Raw genomic sequence first — 17,174 nt, 5'->3', positions numbered from 1 at the left:
CAATTCTAGTGCTCTGTTCCTTGAGCGAAATTACTTGGATCCTTGTCAAAGTACTCAATACTCAGACTGATGTAGCCCAATGCGTCAAACGCCACTTTTACCACTTAATCTACCTGTGATGCCGCCTTTAACTAACTATGTACCTGCATTCTCAGATCCTTCTGCTCTACAACACCCCACAAGATACCTTCCGTTCCCAGTGCAGTTCCTAATTTAGGTGAAATTTCCGTAAATATTCGGAAGAGGAATATTAATCTGGCAGTTATCCTGTCCATCTTTTAATAGTGCCGGCTAAAGTGTCAAATACCAGGTCCGATGCTTTTCCAGGGCGCGGACTCGGTGAGCCGAAAAAAATCTGTTTCTGTCCTGACTCTATAAACTAAACTAAAATTAAACAAGATATTAAAAAACGATTTCATGAACGGATTCAGGAACAAGTATTCCCGGTCGTTATCAGACTCTAGAACATATCCTGCATAAATTAGTATATTCCTGATCTTTCAATTAACCTCGTTGCAACCACTTGAACGTTTTTTATCTGCACTTTCTCTGCACCCACGTGATTATGTACTCTGTTTCCGAACTCTTTTTGCACGACCTGGAGTAATCATTGATGGTGTGATTCCCATGGAAAGCACACTGACCATGTGATGTCGCTGTATTTTGTATTACAATCATAAACCAATACCGTTTCCAATACCACCGTTGCCATAATGTTGGAATCCGAATATGTTTGTGTTCCAACGTGTGTCATCCTTATCGGATGCTTCGAGGTGTTTCCACAACCCCGCAACGTGCCGGCTGTTAAGCCGATTTGCCGCTGCAATTTTTCTCCAAAGCCAGTGTGGGTGCATGGTAGGAGTGAAAAACATGTGCAAGAGAATATGGCATGCGCGATTGCTTTTAAAGGATGCCTGGTGGAACTAATTGGCTCCTTTATCGCGAGAACATATAAAATATATGGAAATTAACTCGCTCTTTGAAATGCTCTGAAAAACCTAGGATTCTAAAAAGATACCAAACTCTCCGCCAGCCGACCACTCTAATAGCGTGTTGATTCCAGTAAGATAAATAAATATCCAGTGGAACATGTGACGGAACATGTGACAGAACAGTAAAGCACAACAGTAGGATACTGAGCTCACATAATTCGTGGCGAACATGTTGAAAAGTTAAACGAACCAATTCTGCAACACGAAATCAATATCCCCCCCCCCCCCCTTCTCCGCTTGCCACTCTAACATCCTCTTCAACATATGAGCAATTATGTCTCTTGCTGAACAACATTTAAAAAAAAATGTAAATACATCAAAATAAAACAGGAGTGCAACGGCAAAGCTCATAATCTCCGAAACATAGAAACATTGTAAAGTTCAGCATCTTACCAGGGACACCAAGACATGCTAGAGTAGGATAGTAGATCCGTGTGATGTAATAAATTATAGGATATCCCATTTTCTGCCGAGAGTAGTGGTGTGTTCCAACACAGGTTTCGACTAATATTGCGCCATTCGTTCAAACGTCCTTATTTAAACCGAAGGTAAATATCCACCCAAGCAGCTTGCGTTAACGCTTCGTCGCCCACATCTGTACGTTTCACCGAACAAACAAGGACGGTGGAATATTTGCGTTCATATTGTCATTACCATATTTATTTCGCAATTCAAACCACCTAGAAAGAAAAACAATATTTGTTCGTCAACATCGTCGCAACAGACACGATCTGTAATAGAAAGTCTGAATCGCCCACAAACTTCCTTTCATGTGAAGTATTATAATTATATTCATCATGATTAACCATAAACATTTAAATAATTGTAGAGGTAAATATAGAAAGTCATCAAGGTGCGAAAGACTCAAAAATCGAGAGATTTTAATGACTAGCAAAGGTGCAACGAAGGTCTTACCTGCAGCAGCTCTATATGTCCGCAAACGCAAAATTAGGCAAGAAGGTATTTAACAATTATGAATACAAATCTTTAATAACAATAATATCAGGTAACCATAATAGTGGACACGCGAATTCAGTCGTACCAACAAAGACACGGTCATAAGGTCATAAGGTCATAAGTGACAGGAGTAGAATTATGGCATCCTGCCCAACAAGTCTAACCCGCTATTCAATCATTGATGATCCATCTCGCCCTCATCCCATTCTCTAGCCTTCTCGCCATGAACTCTGACACCTGTACTAATCAAGACCCTATCTATCTCCGCCTTAAAAATATTCACTGACGGCGTCCATAGCCGTCTATGGCAACAAAAAAAAATCCACAGGTTCACACCCACCTTCTAAATAAATTCAATACCCTTCTTCTAAATCCTCATATCCTTGCTAAAAGAACGTCCTTTAACTCTGGGGCTATGACCTCTAGTCCTAGACTCTCCCACTGTTGGAAACATACTCTGCCCATCCACTCTATGCAAGCCTTTCACCATTCTGTATCTTTCAATTACGTCTCTCTGATTCTTGTCAACTCCAGCAAATACAGGACCAGTGCCGACAAACGCTCATCATAGCTTAACCCACTCATTAGTAGGATCATTTTTGTAAACCTCACTCGGACCCTCTCCAGTCCAACACGTTGTTCGTCATATATGGTGCCAAAAATTGTTCACAATGTTCCAAATGTGGCCTATACAGCGCCTTATAGAGACTCGGTATTACAATCCTTTAGAATGCACGATATTGGGGCTAGGGTACTGATATGGATAGAAAATTGGTTGGCAGACAGGAAACAAAGATTATGAATAAACAGGGCCATTACAGAATGACAGGCAGTGAATAGTGGGGTAACGCAAGGCTCTGTGCTGGGGCCGCAGCTATTTACAATATACATCAATGATTTAGATGAAAGGGATACAAAGTAACATTAGAAAATTTGTAGATGACACAAAGCTGGGTACAGTGTGTACTGTGAGGAGGATGCTAAGAGGATGAAGCGTGACTTGGACAGGTTGGGTAAGTGGGCCGAAGCATGGCTGATGCAGTTTAATGTGGATATATGTGAGGTTATCCACTTTGGTGGCAAAAACACGAAGGCAGATTATTATCTGCGTAGTGTTAGGTTGGGAAAAGGGGAAGTACAAAGAGGTATTGGGGTCCTTGTTTATCATTCACTGAAAGTAAACATGCAGGTACAGCAGACAGTGAAGAAAGCTAATGGTATGTTGACCTTCATAACAAGAGGAGTTGAGTACAGGAGCAAAGCGGTCCTTCTGCAGTTGTACATGGCCATAGTGAGACCACACCTAGAGTATTCTGTTCCGTTTTGGTCCCCAAATTTGAGGAAGGACATTCTCGCTATTGAGGGAGTTCAGCGTAGGTTCGCGAGGTTAATTCCAGGGATGGCGGGACTGTCAAATGCTGATAGAATGGAGCGGTTGGACATATACTATGGAATGTAGAAGGATGAGGGGGTTCTTATTGAAACACATATACTTATTAGGGGATTGGACATGCTAGAGGCAGGAAACATGTTCCCTATGTTCCAGAACCAGGGGCCACAGTTTAAGAAAAACGTGTCTAATCCCTTTAGACCATTTAGAGCTGAGATGAAGAAAGCTCTTTTCTCCCAAGAGTTGCAAATCTGTGGAATTCTCTGCCTCAGAAGGCAATGGAGGTCAATTCAAGAGAGTTAGATAGAGCTCTTAACAATAGAGGATTCAGGGGATATGATGAGAAAGCAGGAACGGGGTACTGAATGCGGATGTGAATCAGCCATGATGACAGTGAATGGCGGTGCTGGCTCGAAGGGCCGAATGGCCTACTCCTGCACCTATTGTCTATTGCCTATCTTCTCTGATAACTATTAAAACTCTGATCTTGGATGTGTGTGTGTGTGTGTGTGTGTGTGTGTGTGTGTGTGTGTGTGTGTGTGTGTGTGTGTGTGTGTGTGAGAGAGATCACACTGCTCGAAAAAACGACGCTCTAACGGGAAAAAAGTACATATTCCTGTAGTTTTATCCCGTGAAGTCAAAATCGCCTGATCTGAAAAAATCATGCATTTATTTCTTGAGTTATTAATCAAAATATTCAAATATCTGAAGGAACCTGGAAAGAATGTCTGCTAATTCCCTGTGCTTGCAGCTGTGACGTCACAATGGGATTGTTGCCCTGCTCTCAACATTGTTGCTATCCAAGTACACTGAGTCCTGCTAGCACTCGCAAGTGCAAATGCATCTTTTAAAGTCTCAGTACACTGAGTTCTGCTAGCTAGCAAGTGCAATTGCAATTTTTAAGTCACAGTACACTGAGTTCTGATAGCTAGCAAGTGCAATTGCATATTGTGAGTTTAAAAATGAGGACGAGCGCATAAGGCGAAATGAGCAGCCCCCGCGCAATTGTCGGCTATGGGTGAGTGGTGGAATATTGCGTTGGGGAGCTGGTTGCGTTGGGGGACCAGGCCTCCCGTGTGATAGGGATCCAACGGGTCCCACTTGGTCTAGTTGTCCATAATACCATATTTGCTGAGGTAGTGCTTAGCGTTGTGCAGTGCTCACGAGCCAGATGGTAGGAGGGAAGAACCTATTCTTGAATTTGTTTGTTCACGGTTACTGGTACCTTCCTTCCATTGGTACCAGTGAAATACATCCCTAGCCAGAGTGCATGTTGGTGGTAGTAGCTGCTTTTTGCAGACATAGCCTCCGATAGATCCCTTCGATTGTGGGTAGGGTGGGGGTTCTGCACCAGTGAAGGAAGTGTCGACTATTGTTCGTACCTCATTAGGCTCTGGGTGTTCGGGTTGCAGAACCATGCCACATTGCAACCAGTCAGTGCAACAGACGAGGTTATTTTGGTCATTAATTGGCATGGATGTCCTCAATCCTCAAAGGAATTAGCGGCGTCCATTAGCTTCCTTTGCAATTGCATCTAAGTGCTGTGCCCAGCAGAAATATTCACGGCCGGAGAATTGAAACTGTTGATTCTCCCTCCTGTTAAGAAGGTTGGCAAGTGTCTCGATTGCGCAACCTAAGGGTGGTGGAGGATTTAGGGGGGCGATAGTGGTATTTCAGAGACTTTTGGTTAGGCACGGTGAAATGCGCAATATTTGAGAGGTATCGATTATGTGCAAGCAGATAAGAGTATGTCCTGGCATTTTTTGGGTGAAAAGGGAAAGTGTAGAAAAGTGGAGAATTGCCTGGAAGTAGCTGTGTTTGCAGGGATGCGGGTCATGTAAGTTTCAGTATAGGGGCTATTTTTGATGTGCTGTCATCACAGCAAAACTCCTGAACGGAACCCCCCTCATTCATCTTGTACTGAACCCCCCCCCCCCATTCATCCTGCACTGTCCCCCCTGCATGTCATCATCTGTACGGACCCCCCCCCCCCCCATTCATCCTGCACTGTCCCCCATTCATCATCCACTGCCCTCCCCCCACCCCCAGCCATCCTGTAATGATCCCCTCCCATCCATCCCGTACTGATCGCCACTGAAATCCCCCGAGCTCTCCCCTCACGATGTTACCTAATTCAACCGACACGCACTGATTCCCCTGCCTCAATCCATCCATTCCGCACGGTCTGTGGAATTTTCCGTCTCAGAGGACGGTGGAGGCAGGTTCTCTGAATGCATTCAAGAGAGTGCTAGATAGGGCTCTTAAAAATAGCGAAGTTAGGGAATATGGGGAGAAGGCAGGAACAGGGGACTGATTGGGGATGATCAGCCAAGATTACATAGCATGGTGGTGCTGGCTCGAAGGGCCGAATGGCCTACCCCTGCACCTCTATTGTCTATTGATTGCCTTCTCAACCCGCCCCCCGCCATATATGCATCCTGCTCTGATTCGCCCACCACCCCTTCCCCCCCCCCATTGCGCTGGAAATGTCTTCAGAGCGAACATAGAATATGTTTAATAACGGAAAGCAATCAAGTGCGTTTTAATTCCCAATGTTATTATTTGATTTAATCCATAAAGATGGATATTAAATTGTGAACACGTGAAACATTAAAACTGCAGTGTTCAATTGTCACAGCTACCGCTGACACGTTATTACGAAATTTATTTAACAGTGGTCTTAATATGGAGTTGGTCCAGGGTTTACTTCTACAGTTGGTCATATACATCGCAAATATGATCAGGAGATATTTCAGTTGAATATGCCAAAATCCACGGGCGACAGGGAGTCACCGTGCATCACTACGCATCACGCCGCGTCACGACGTGACAACCTCTTTTCAGGCTGTCGCCGAAAATGTCACGCAAGTCGGGCAGACCTTTCATTCTGCGAAACTTGAGGGCAAGGCTTCCGAAGGCGCCGTCGGCAGCAAACATCTCCCTGGCCAGGTTCTCGATCACCTCGGGCTCGAGTCCGCAGTGCTCGAAGAAACTATCCAAGCCCGAGCAGGCTCGGGAGAAGCGGCAGCTGATGTCGGAGAGCGAGCGCCGTATTCCACCTTCATCAACCTGCCGCTTGGGATGACCTGCTGCTGATTCTCGTGGCGCTGCTGCCGTGGTTACTTGTGCACCCTGGGGTGCTGCTGGTGTGATGACTGGTGCACCCTGGGATGCTGCTGGTGTGATGACTGGTGATGACTGGTGCTTCCTGGGATGCTGCTGGAGTGGTTACTTGTGCACACTTGGGTGCTGTTGGTGTAGTTCCCTATGCACCCTGGGGTGTTGCTGGCGAGGCTGCTGTTTCTCCCTGGGGTACTGCCGACGTGGTTACTTGTGAACCCTGGAGTGCTGCTGGTGTGGTACCCAATGACTTGGTCCCCACCGCGGTCTGTGGCAATTAATTCCACAGATTCACCGTTCTCTTCCTGCTCATCTACATTCGAAATGCGCGTCCTTTTATTCTGAGTATGTGCCCTCTGGTCCTAGACTCTCCCATTAGAGGAAACATTCTCAGCACATCCATTCTATCCAGGCCTTTCACCATTCGGTAAGTTTTAATGAAGTATTCACTGGTATCTTATACAAACATTTTAAATTCTTGAGGGATTGGACAGGCGAAATGCAGGAAAAATGTTCCCCATGTTGGCTTAGTTCAGAATAATATCCGGATCACCGTGTAAGAATAAGGGGTGGACCATTTAGGACTGAGATGAGGAGAAACATTTCCAGCCAGAGATTTGTGAATTGGCCTCCACTGCCACAGAAGGCCGTGGAGGCCAATTCACTGGATGTATTCGAGAGAGTTGGATATGGCTCTTAAAGCTAACGGAATCAAGGAATATGTGGGGAAAGCAGGATCGGGTGAGATGGAGGTGGACAGGTTTCGTCATTAGTAAGGGCGTCAAAGTTTACGGGGAAAAGACAGGAGAATGGTGTTGAGAGGAAAAGATAGATCAGTTATGATCGAATGGCGGAGCGAACTTGATGGACCGAATGGCCTAATGATGCTCCTATATCTCATGATGCAATGGGTTTGTGGGTTAATTGGCCTCCATAAATTGTGACTGGTGTGTAGGGAGCGAAGGGAAAATGGGTATAACCTAGAACTGGCGTGTGAACGCATGATTGATGGTCGGCTTGGAGTGGGTTGGCGGAAGCGCCTGGTTAAATAGGTTAGACAGATCAATTACTAGAGGGGATAGATTTAACGTGATGGGGCAAAGTTTAAAGATGTACGGGGCACGTTTTGTTTCACACAGGCTGGAAATGCGTTCCAATGCTGGAGGCAGATACGATAGTGGACTTTAAGAGGCTTTTAGATGGGGATGCAGAGAATGGGAGGATATGGACCACGCCCAGGCAGATATTAGTTTAATTAGACAAGCTGAGGGGTGATCTTTTAGAGGTGTATAAAATCACGAGAGGAATAGAGTGGGCTAATGCATATATCCCTCTAAACCTGTCCTATCCATCTACCTGTCTAATTGTTTTTTAAACGTTGGGATAGTCCCTGCCTCAACTGCCTCCTCTGGCAGCTTGTTCCATACACCCATCACCCTTTGTGTGAATGTTCAAGAAGGAACTGCAGATGCTTGAAAATCGAATGTAGACAAAATTGCTGGAGAAACTCAGTGGGTGCGGCAGCATCTATGGAGCGAAGGAAATAGGGGACGTTTCGGGCCGAAACCCTTCTGCACCCTTTGTGTGAAAATGTTACACGTCAGATGCCTATTAAATCTTTTCCCCTTAGCCTTAAACCTATGTCCGCTGGTCCTCGATTCACCTACTCTGGACAAGAGACTCTGCGCACCTATCCAATCTATTCCTCACATAATTTTGTACACCTCTATAAAGTCGCCCTCTTCTCCTGCGCTCCAAGGAATAGAGTTCCAAACTCCTCAATCTCTCCCTATATATTTCCAGAAAGGTTTTAACAGTCTTTTACCCTGAATAAGGGAATCGGGAAATACAGGACGTAGGTTTAAGTTGAGAGGGGGGAAGATTTAAGAGAAACCCGAGGGAACCTTTCCACGGTGGGCATATGGAACGAGCTGCCAGAGGGAGTACTTGAGGCAGGATCAATAACAACATAAAGCCACCTGGACAGATTTATGGATAAGAAAGCTTTAGACGGTCTTGCGCCACACGTGGGAAAATGGAAGTGGGTTGGGCGGAAAAATGTGTCGGCATTGACAAGTTGACTATTTCCATGCACTGTGGAACAATATATCTGTGGGTCTGTCTCTCGGCGGCAAAGTGGCACTGCGTTAGAGTTGCTGCCTCACACACCATCAGTTTTCTCCGGATGCTCCGATTTCCTCTCCCACACTCCAGAAACAAACATTTTTGAAGGTTAATTGGCTTCCTATAATATATATAGTGTCCCTTGTGTGTAGGATAGTGCCAGTGTACCGGGAGCAGTGTACTGGTCAGCGCGAATTCAGTGGGGCGAATGGCCTGCTCGCACGCTGAAGTAAAAGTCCAAAGTCTCAAGCGAAATTGTAGCGTTAAGAAGGAGGGAAGACGAATTGAATTTAAAATAGATTTATTATATTACATTTCATAAATTTTATTTACAACATTAATAATAAAAATAAACGAGTGTTTCTGGATGTTCACTCTTCCTCTTCGGTCTTCTTGTCCAGATCCGCCGAATCGATGCCCACTTCTTCGTAGTCCTTCTCCAGCGACGCCATGTCCTCCCGCGCGTCCTGGAACTCCCCTTCCTCCAGCCCCTCTCCCACGTACCAGTGGACAAAGGCCCGCTTGGCGTACATCTTGTCGAACTTGAGGTTCATGCGGGTCCAGGCCAGGGCGACGGCGGTGGTGTTGCTCAGCATGCAGACGGCGCGTTGCACCTTGGCCAGGTCGCCCCCTGGCACCACCGTCGGGGGCTGGTAGTTGATGCCCACCTGCGGGAGAGAGAGAAACGGCGTTTAGTTCGGTTGCAGACACATTGGAAGGATGACATCCATATTAACGGGATGGAGGTAGAACGTGTTTCCAGCTTCAGGTTTCTGGGGGTCAACATCTCTGATGACCTCTCTTGGACCCACAATACATTAACACTGGTCAAAAAGGCTCACCATCGTCTCTTCGTCGTGGGGAGACTAAAGAAGGTCCATCTGTCTCCTCAGATTCTGGTGAACTTCTACCGCTGCACGATCGAGAGCATCCTTACCAATTGTATCACAGTATGGTATGGCAACTGCTCTGTCTCCGACCGGAAAGCATTGCAGAGGGTGGTGAAAACTGCCCGACGCATCACCGGTTCCCCAAGCCCCTCCATTGAGTCTGTCCAAAGCAAGCGATGTCTGCGAAGAGCGCGCAGCATCGTCAAGGACTGCTCTCACCCGAGCAGCAGACTGTTTACCCTTCTCCCATCCGGGAGGCGCTACAGGTCTCTCCGTTGCTGGACCAGCAGGTTCAGAAACAACTTCTCCCCTGCGGCTGTTACACAACTTAACTCTGCACCTTGGTAATTGCCAGTCATATCCCCCCCCCCCCCCCCCCCCCCCCATCCCTCCTCCGGACACTCCTTCCCCCAGAAAAGTGGCACTGTTTGTACATTTATATATTTTACTGCTCATTAATCTACTGTTCTGGGTGCGATGCTAACTGCATTTCGTTGTCTATGTACTGTGCATTGCACAAATGACAATAAAGATTGAATCTGAATCTGAATCTGAATTCAAGATGAGATGCATCTGACGCCGGTAGGTGGCGGCAGTGGCGCAGCGAATAAAAGCCGACCTCCATTGCTTTGTCCCGTCAACATGTGGGCGATGGATTAATAGGCAGTGTGCGTAACAGAGTGGTGAAAGAGAAATCTGTGCTCTTTTAGCCGAGGGACACCAGTTTGGTTTTTCGGTTGGAAGAAGCCGGGGTCACCCAATGGAGTTCTGGAAATTGCAAATGGTGCCCGCTAGGGTTGGAGTTCCACGAAAGCAGCTGTTCCAGAGCGCTGTGGATCCGGGATCGATCATAACCTCCGACGGTACGCCACCTTACCCCTTCCAACCCCCCCCTCCCCCCCCCCCCCCCCCCCCCCCCCCCCCCCCATCGCATCGCAAAGAGGCTGGTGCTGGGTAATTGACAAGTCGCATGGAGGAATAATGAAAAATATGGGACTGAACGAGCGTTAGGACATAAGTGACAGGAGAGAATGGAATTACTGGTTCAAGTTGAAGTTCAAGTGTGTTTATTGTCATGTGTCCCTGATAGGACAATGAAATTCTTGCTTTGCTTCAGCACGCAGAACATAGTAGGCATTTACTACAAAACAGATCAGTGTGGGAGGGTCAGTATGGACCCGATGGGCCGAATGTTACTGATCGTGGTCTAAAAATGAAGATTTGCGCCATTAAACGAGGGAAACCCCATGCCAGTTATCAAGATGCAGGCGTGACCCATGGGACAGGAGTCTCCTAGAAACCTTCAATGGTTCCCTGGATGTTAAGAACCCAGGCCCTCGGTTTGGAAAGAATGTCTCCTGGTTTCTGCAATCGCGGACCGGCTGGTCTGGCTGTGGTACATTTCACAGCCCAATGCGGGACCAGTGTTTGGGTCAAGTTTCTGTTGCGTGGATTGGTCTACAATCTACACCTACCTTGAACCCGGTCGGGCACCAGTCCACGAACTGGATGGAGCGCTTGGTCTTGATGGTGGCAATGGAGGCGTTGACGTCCTTGGGCACTACGTCCCCGCGGTACAGCATACAGCACGCCATGTATTTGCCCTGGCGGGGGTCGCACTTGAGCATCTGGTTGGCCGGCTCGAAACAGGCGTTGGTGATCTCCGACACGGACAGTTGCTCGTGGTAAGCCTTCTCAGCCGAGATCAGGGGCGCGTAGGTCACCAGTGGGAAGTGAATGCGCGGGTAGGGGACCAGGTTGGTCTGGAACTCGAGCAGGTCAACGTTGAGGGCGCCGTCGAAGCGCAGCGAGGCGGTGATGGACGACACTACCTGCCCCAGAAGGCGGTTGAGGTTGGTGTAGGTGGGGCGCTCGATGTCCAGGTTCCGCCGGCAGATGTCGTAAATGGCCTCGTTATCCAGCATGAAGGAGCAGTCGGAGTGCTCCAGGGTGCAGTGGGTGACCAGCACGGCGTTGTAGGGCTCGACCACGGCAGTGGATATCTGCGGCGCCGGGTAGACGGAAAACTCCAGCTTGGATTTCTTGCCGTAGTCGACGGACAGTCTCTCCATGAGGAGGGAGGTGAAGCCCGAGCCGGTGCCGCCACCGAAACTGTGGAAGATGAGGAACCCCTGCAGTCCGGTGCACTGGTCGGCCTGTGGGCAGAGAAAGCGGAGAGCATTGAAAGGGGGAAAGATGTGGGGGTGAGTGTCGGTGTAACAGGGGGTAAACTGACGCTCAGGGGAGGTGGACGGAGCCTAACATCTGTGGTTTTAGTTAAACATTTGTGGTCGGAAAGATGCGAGGGAGTATCTGAGGGACAGGTTATGAATTCATATAGATGGACATAGGCGGATTAGGGATAGTCAGCACGGTTGTGTAGCTGGTTGGTCGTGTGTCAAGAATCTGACCGAGGTTTGTGATTATGTGACCAAAAATGATTGATGAGGCAAGATCTGAAGATGTATGTATGGATTTCTCCAAAACATTGAGAGCAAAGCAAAGTTTCCTTTGCGTAGACTGCTCTGGAAGGCCAAAGGACACCGGATCCAAGAAGAGATGGATAGAAAACTGGCTTAATGGAAGGAAGCAGAGGGTAATTGTGGAGGTTTGCTTTTCGGGCTGGAGGCCGGGATAAGTGGTGTGCCTCGGAATTCTGTGCTGGTCCCATTGTTCTTGGGTTTCTATATCAATGGATTTGGATGATAATGTCCATGGCACGATTAGCAAGTTTGGAGACGACTTACAAATGATTGGCAATATAGATAGTGAAGACGGTTGTCAGAAATTGCAGCAGGATCTTGATCAGTTGGGGAGGAAGGCTGAGCAATGGCTGCATGTTATATACTGTGAATGGGAGGGCTCTGTATTGTGCTGTGGAGCAGATTTGTCTAGGAGTGCAGGGATACAGTTCCTTGAAAGTGGCGCTGGCGGTAGATTCAAAAGGGCTGTCGGCTCTTTGGCCTTGATCAGTCAGAGTATTGTGTATAGACATGGGGATGGTGGGGGAAATCATGTTGCTGTCATACTGGGCATCCGTGAGGTCACATTGAGAGAATTGGGTTCAGTTTTGAGCACCATGTGACGAGAAAGATGTTGCCAAGCAAGAAAGGGTGCGGATAAATTTGATGATGATGTTGCCAGCACTCAAGGGCCTGAGCTGTAGCGGGTGGGTGAGCAGGTTATGACTCTATACCTTGGAGCGCAGGAGGGTGACGGTAATTGAAGCCCGTCGTATCGCAACCTTCGAGACAGATTAAGACAGATTCCAGTTTACATTTTGAGGCACATGGGCCAAACACAGGCAGGAGGGACTAGTATGGAAGGGTCAGTGTGGGTCTGTTTCCACGCTGCATGGTGCTGTGACTGTGGGTGCGAGGAGCAGACCTGAACGTGGGAACAAGAGGACACTTGGTGGAACCAAATGGGGGACGAGCATTGAGGCATCGGATCCGCTGAGTCATCAGTGAAGAGCGGGGGCGAGACCGTACTGCAACAGGAGCGGCGGAACAGTGAACACCGGGCATTGGGTTACGGTTGGAATCGGCCGTTGGAGGTGCGACGCAACCTACCAGCTTCCGGATGCGATCCAGGACCAGGTCTACGATCTCCTTGCCGATTGAACAATGGCCTCGGGCGTAGTTATTGGCCGCGTCCTCCTTGCCGGTGATGAGTTGCTCAGGGTGGAAGAGCTGCCGGTAGGTGCCGGTCCGCACCTCATCTGTGGGGGAAGGAGCAGACATCGGAGCTTTAACCAGCGCCGCACCCCCCCCCCCACCCCCTTCCCACACGTCGCGTGGAGGGACTGAGACAAAATATATTAACACTCTCTCCCTCCAAGCTTACCGATCACCGTGGGCTCCAGATCTATAAACACGGCGCGCGGAACATGCTTGCCCGCCCCCGTCTCGCTGAAGAAGGTGTTGAAGGAGTCGTCGCCGCCTCCAATGGTCTTGTCGCTGGGCATCTGTCCATCCGGCTGGATCCCGTGCTCCAGGCAATACAGCTCCCAGCAAGCGTTGCCGAGCTGGACTCCGGCCTGGCCGATGTGGATGGAGATACACTCACGCTGCAGGGAGAGAAAGAGGGATTGGGGCGGTGGGTAAATTGGGGAAGATATGACAGTGTTATTTGCATAGTTATTGGGTCCGAGTGCTAACATTTCCACCAACACCGCACCATAGTGTGCGCCTGGATTCGCGTGGTCAGTGCGGAAACCCTCTGCATGCAGGGTCTTAGTTCCCGGTGCTCTGGAGTTATCCCGGCTCTTCCCATCACCGGTTTCAAACGACGCCCCAAGGCCCAAACCCGGGAGCACCCACCATGATGTCCCTTCCAGTCTCGCAGTTACAGACAATATGTCGCATTCGCCGAACGCGTCCCTTTGACACATGGCCCGATAGAACGTTCCACACACCCGGGCCGCGCTGTGATTGGCTGTCAGTGAACGAAGCGTCGGCGTGGAACGCGGAGACAATGGCAAATGGAACGCCGATTGGTTCTCAGATCGAGTGTCGCAACAGAGGGTTCGCGGCCACATGTTATTCGAACGGCGCAAAGAACCGTCTGAAACTCGTCAGTCTGACGAACGGGTTATTGGGCGTTTCAATAGTCGCCTTAGCACCGACCCCCCCCCCCCCCCCCCCCCCCCCCCCCCCCAATGATCAACACCTCGTCACATCAACCGACCAATAAGAGACTCATGAATTGGGGTTGGACAGGCTAGATGCAGCAAGATTGTTCCCGATGTTGGGGATGTCCAGAACAAGGGGTCACAGTTTAAGGATAAAGGGGGAATTATTTTCAATCAATCAATCAATCAATCAATCAACCTTTATTGTCATCTTGCAAAGCAACAAATGTACAGTGCAAAATGAGAAGACGTTTCCCAGGGTATACCGGAGCATCGCACATAAAACTTAAACATTTCACACATAATAACAGTAAAAATAATCCAGTCCCTGATGAAACAGTATGAATAATTAAACGCACGTAAAACAGCACCATTAAAATACAGTAAAAACAGTCCTTAAAATGTCCAGGGCAGCTGATTTGAGTGGCCAGTGCCAGAGTTATTAAGATGTAGCAGAATCAGGTGGCGTGACTGTTTAGCAGCCTCACAGCCTGTGGCAGGAAGCTGTTTAGCAGTCGGTAGTCCGGGCGTTGATGCTACGGTATCTCTTAACTGATGGCAGGAGATCCAGGTGTATGTGGAGGGGGTGCAGTTTGTCCTTAGCTATTCTCAGAGCTTTTTTCAGACAGCGGCTCTGGAACAGTTCTTGTACCGAGGGTGGGGAGACGGCACCGACCCCTTCTGCTCCCCTCATTGCCCTCTGCAGAGCCTTCCTGTCTGAGCAGTTGCAGTTGGAGTACCACGTGTTCATGCAGTACGTGAGTACAGACTCCACCGTGACCCTGTAAAAAGTCCGAGATGAAAGGACCGAGATGAGAAAAACATTTTTCATACAGAGAGTGGTGAATCTGTGGAATTCTCTGCCACAGAAGGTAGTTGAGGCCAGTTGATTGGCTATATTTAAGAGGGAGTTAGATGTGGCCCTTGTGGTTAAATGGATCAGGGGGTATGGAGAGAAGGCAGGTACAGAATACTGAGTTGGTTGATCAGCCATGATCATATTGAATGGCGGTGCCGGCTCGAAGGGCCGAATGGCCTACAACTGCACCTATTTCCTATGTTTCTATGTTTCTATGTTGATATGAATTAAACCCACAATGAATTAAACCCACAATAAGATTGCTATTGCCTGATGACTGATATATTGGTAACACATTCTATTTATTTTAAATGCTGTTATTGTTAAGTATCACGAAGTATAAGTAATACTTCGATTACTTCCTCTGGCAGATCGCCCACATACCCATAATCTTCTTCGTGAGAACCTTATCACTCCGTTTCTATTAAAACATTACCATTAAATCTTTCCCCTTTCACTTTCCACCTCTTTACAATTTAGAATTCAGAGATAAAACACAGGAAGAGACTTTCCGCGCAGACCAGCGATCCCCGCACTATCCTCTACACTAGCAACAATTTGCAATTTTACCGATCAACAAATTAACTTACAAACCTGTACGTCTTTGCAGTGTGGGAGGGAACCGAGCGAAAACCCAGACGGGCACAGGGAGAACGTACAAACTCCGTACAGACAGCATCCGTGGTCAGCATCGAACCCGGGTCTCTGGCGCTAAAGGTTTTTGCTTAAATTTATATTTGTGAAGATGACATGATAGCTTAGGTCCAACCCACAAAGTACTCAGTAGCTGGGTTGGTCACAGATTATGAAGACAGTGCAGAAGTCCTAATTTGAGGAAGGACATTCTTGCTATTGAGGGAGTGCAGCGGAGGTTTACAATGTTAATTCCCGGGATGGCGGGACTGTCATATGCTGAGAGAATGGAGGGCTGGGCTTGTATACTTGTTTAGAAGGATGAGAGGTGATCTCATTGAAACATATAGGATTGTTAAGGGTTTGGACACGCTGGAGGCAGGAAACATGTTCCTGATGTTTGGGGAGTCCAGAACCAGGGGCCACAGTTTATGAATAAGGGGTAATGAATGAATGAATGAATACGTTTATTGTCATTGCACAATACTGTGCAACGAAATTCCATTACATCTCCTCCGGTTAAAAAATACAAATACGCCAACCATTGACACATTTGGCTACACTTATTAGTAAAAATAATAAATAAGTATTTAAAAATAATTTTAAAAGAATGTTGCATTTCTTGGAATTACATTTTGCTTCCCCAGTGTTCTCTGTTGGAATTAAGTTATTTTATCGCACATAGGTAGAAACGATTTTAAAGTCTACATTCACCATTATTTTAAATGTCCAATTCCTAACACTAGTAACAATTTTCCATTTGAAAGATTTCCCCTTTTTAGGTTACGAGGATACAAACAGTTAATCTTGCAGCTTGTTCGTAACCTCCCCCCAACATAAAGGAACTACAGTGGAATTCTGCTTCTGTTGTGGGGGACGTCTGTGTTCAACTCTATAATTTGTTGTGTTCTATTTGTCTTTATTTACTAACCTTTACAATGTGGTCTACAAAATAATTATCATATATATAAACTCCATCTTTCATTCCAAACCGGTTTTTACACACAAATCACATTCGTTCCATTCTTACTTCAAATAAATTATTCAATTGACATAATCTCCCTGTCCTATTTTTAAATTTCACCAGATGCTCCCTTCTATAGTCCCCGACCCCAGGGACGGGAACCCCCGACCCCCCATTCATTCTCCATCATCCTGTACGTGCGGGACTCCGCTACAAGCTCAGGGCATTCCCTTTTGAAGTGTCCTTCTTTATAACACATTGAAGGTCCCGTCCTTCAACCTTGTCCCGTACTTGTGTCTCCCCGGCCCCTGCCGTATCCATCTTCACCCCCCTCCCCCCACTTCCGTGGCCTCTGCCGTCTCCTCCATCTCTACCTCGGGAGTAACTCTCCCGCCATCCTGTACCTCCCTGTTCCTTGTCTACTACTCGCGTTACTGCCTGCAACATAATATTTGCCTTTCCCTTCTGTGAAGAGATTCTCCATGATGGGCATCAACTCATCCCATGTATAAGTGTTTGGCCCAAGAAATTGACCGGTCTTTTCTTACTCTGTCCGACCTTCTGACTCCCTCTCCTGGTGGCCGGGGGATTTACATCTACCCCGGCCGCCCC

The 17,174-nt window shown here is 47.6% G+C and overlaps 1 protein-coding gene across 2 annotated transcripts; it reads right to left on the bottom strand.

The window, feature by feature from the left end:
* Positions 1 to 8,917: 8,917 nt before the first annotated feature.
* Positions 8,918 to 13,823, bottom strand: LOC129701397 (tubulin alpha chain-like). Of its 2 annotated transcripts, XM_055642539.1 has the most exons (5): positions 13,796 to 13,823; positions 13,320 to 13,542; positions 13,046 to 13,194; positions 10,949 to 11,629; positions 8,927 to 9,251 (listed from the first exon to the last, which is right to left on the bottom strand). In XM_055642539.1, exons 1-5 carry the CDS (start codon positions 13,796 to 13,798, stop codon positions 8,955 to 8,957), a joined length of 1,353 nt encoding a protein of 450 aa, XP_055498514.1. In that variant the 5' UTR covers positions 13,799 to 13,823; the 3' UTR covers positions 8,927 to 8,954. The 2 variants fall into 2 exon arrangements, with proteins under 2 accessions (XP_055498513.1, XP_055498514.1); XM_055642538.1 differs by lacking the exon at positions 13,796 to 13,823 and having other exon boundaries at positions 8,918 to 9,251; positions 13,320 to 13,753.
* Positions 13,824 to 17,174: the final 3,351 nt, after the last annotated feature.

The sequence above is a fragment of the Leucoraja erinacea genome, chromosome 11 (genome assembly GCF_028641065.1).
Source record: "Leucoraja erinacea ecotype New England chromosome 11, Leri_hhj_1, whole genome shotgun sequence".
Classification (NCBI taxonomy): domain Eukaryota; kingdom Metazoa; phylum Chordata; class Chondrichthyes; order Rajiformes; family Rajidae; genus Leucoraja; species Leucoraja erinaceus.
Note: the sequence above shows the minus strand (reverse complement) of the source record. Positions and strands in the feature narration are given on the sequence as shown.

Bases quoted from the DNA above. Each gene is read 5' to 3' on its own strand.
- LOC129701397 (XM_055642538.1), bottom strand. From the start codon at position 13,635: ATGTTAGCACTCGGACCCAATAACTATGCAAATAACACTGTCATATCT. The intron at 11,630-13,045 runs GTAGGTTGCGTC...CTCTGCCCACAG, and splicing joins TGGATCGCATCCGGAAGCTG to GCCGACCAGTGCACCGGACT. The intron at 9,252-10,948 runs GTAGGTGTAGAT...TCTCTCCCGCAG, and splicing joins GGTGCCCGACCGGGTTCAAG to GTGGGCATCAACTACCAGCC.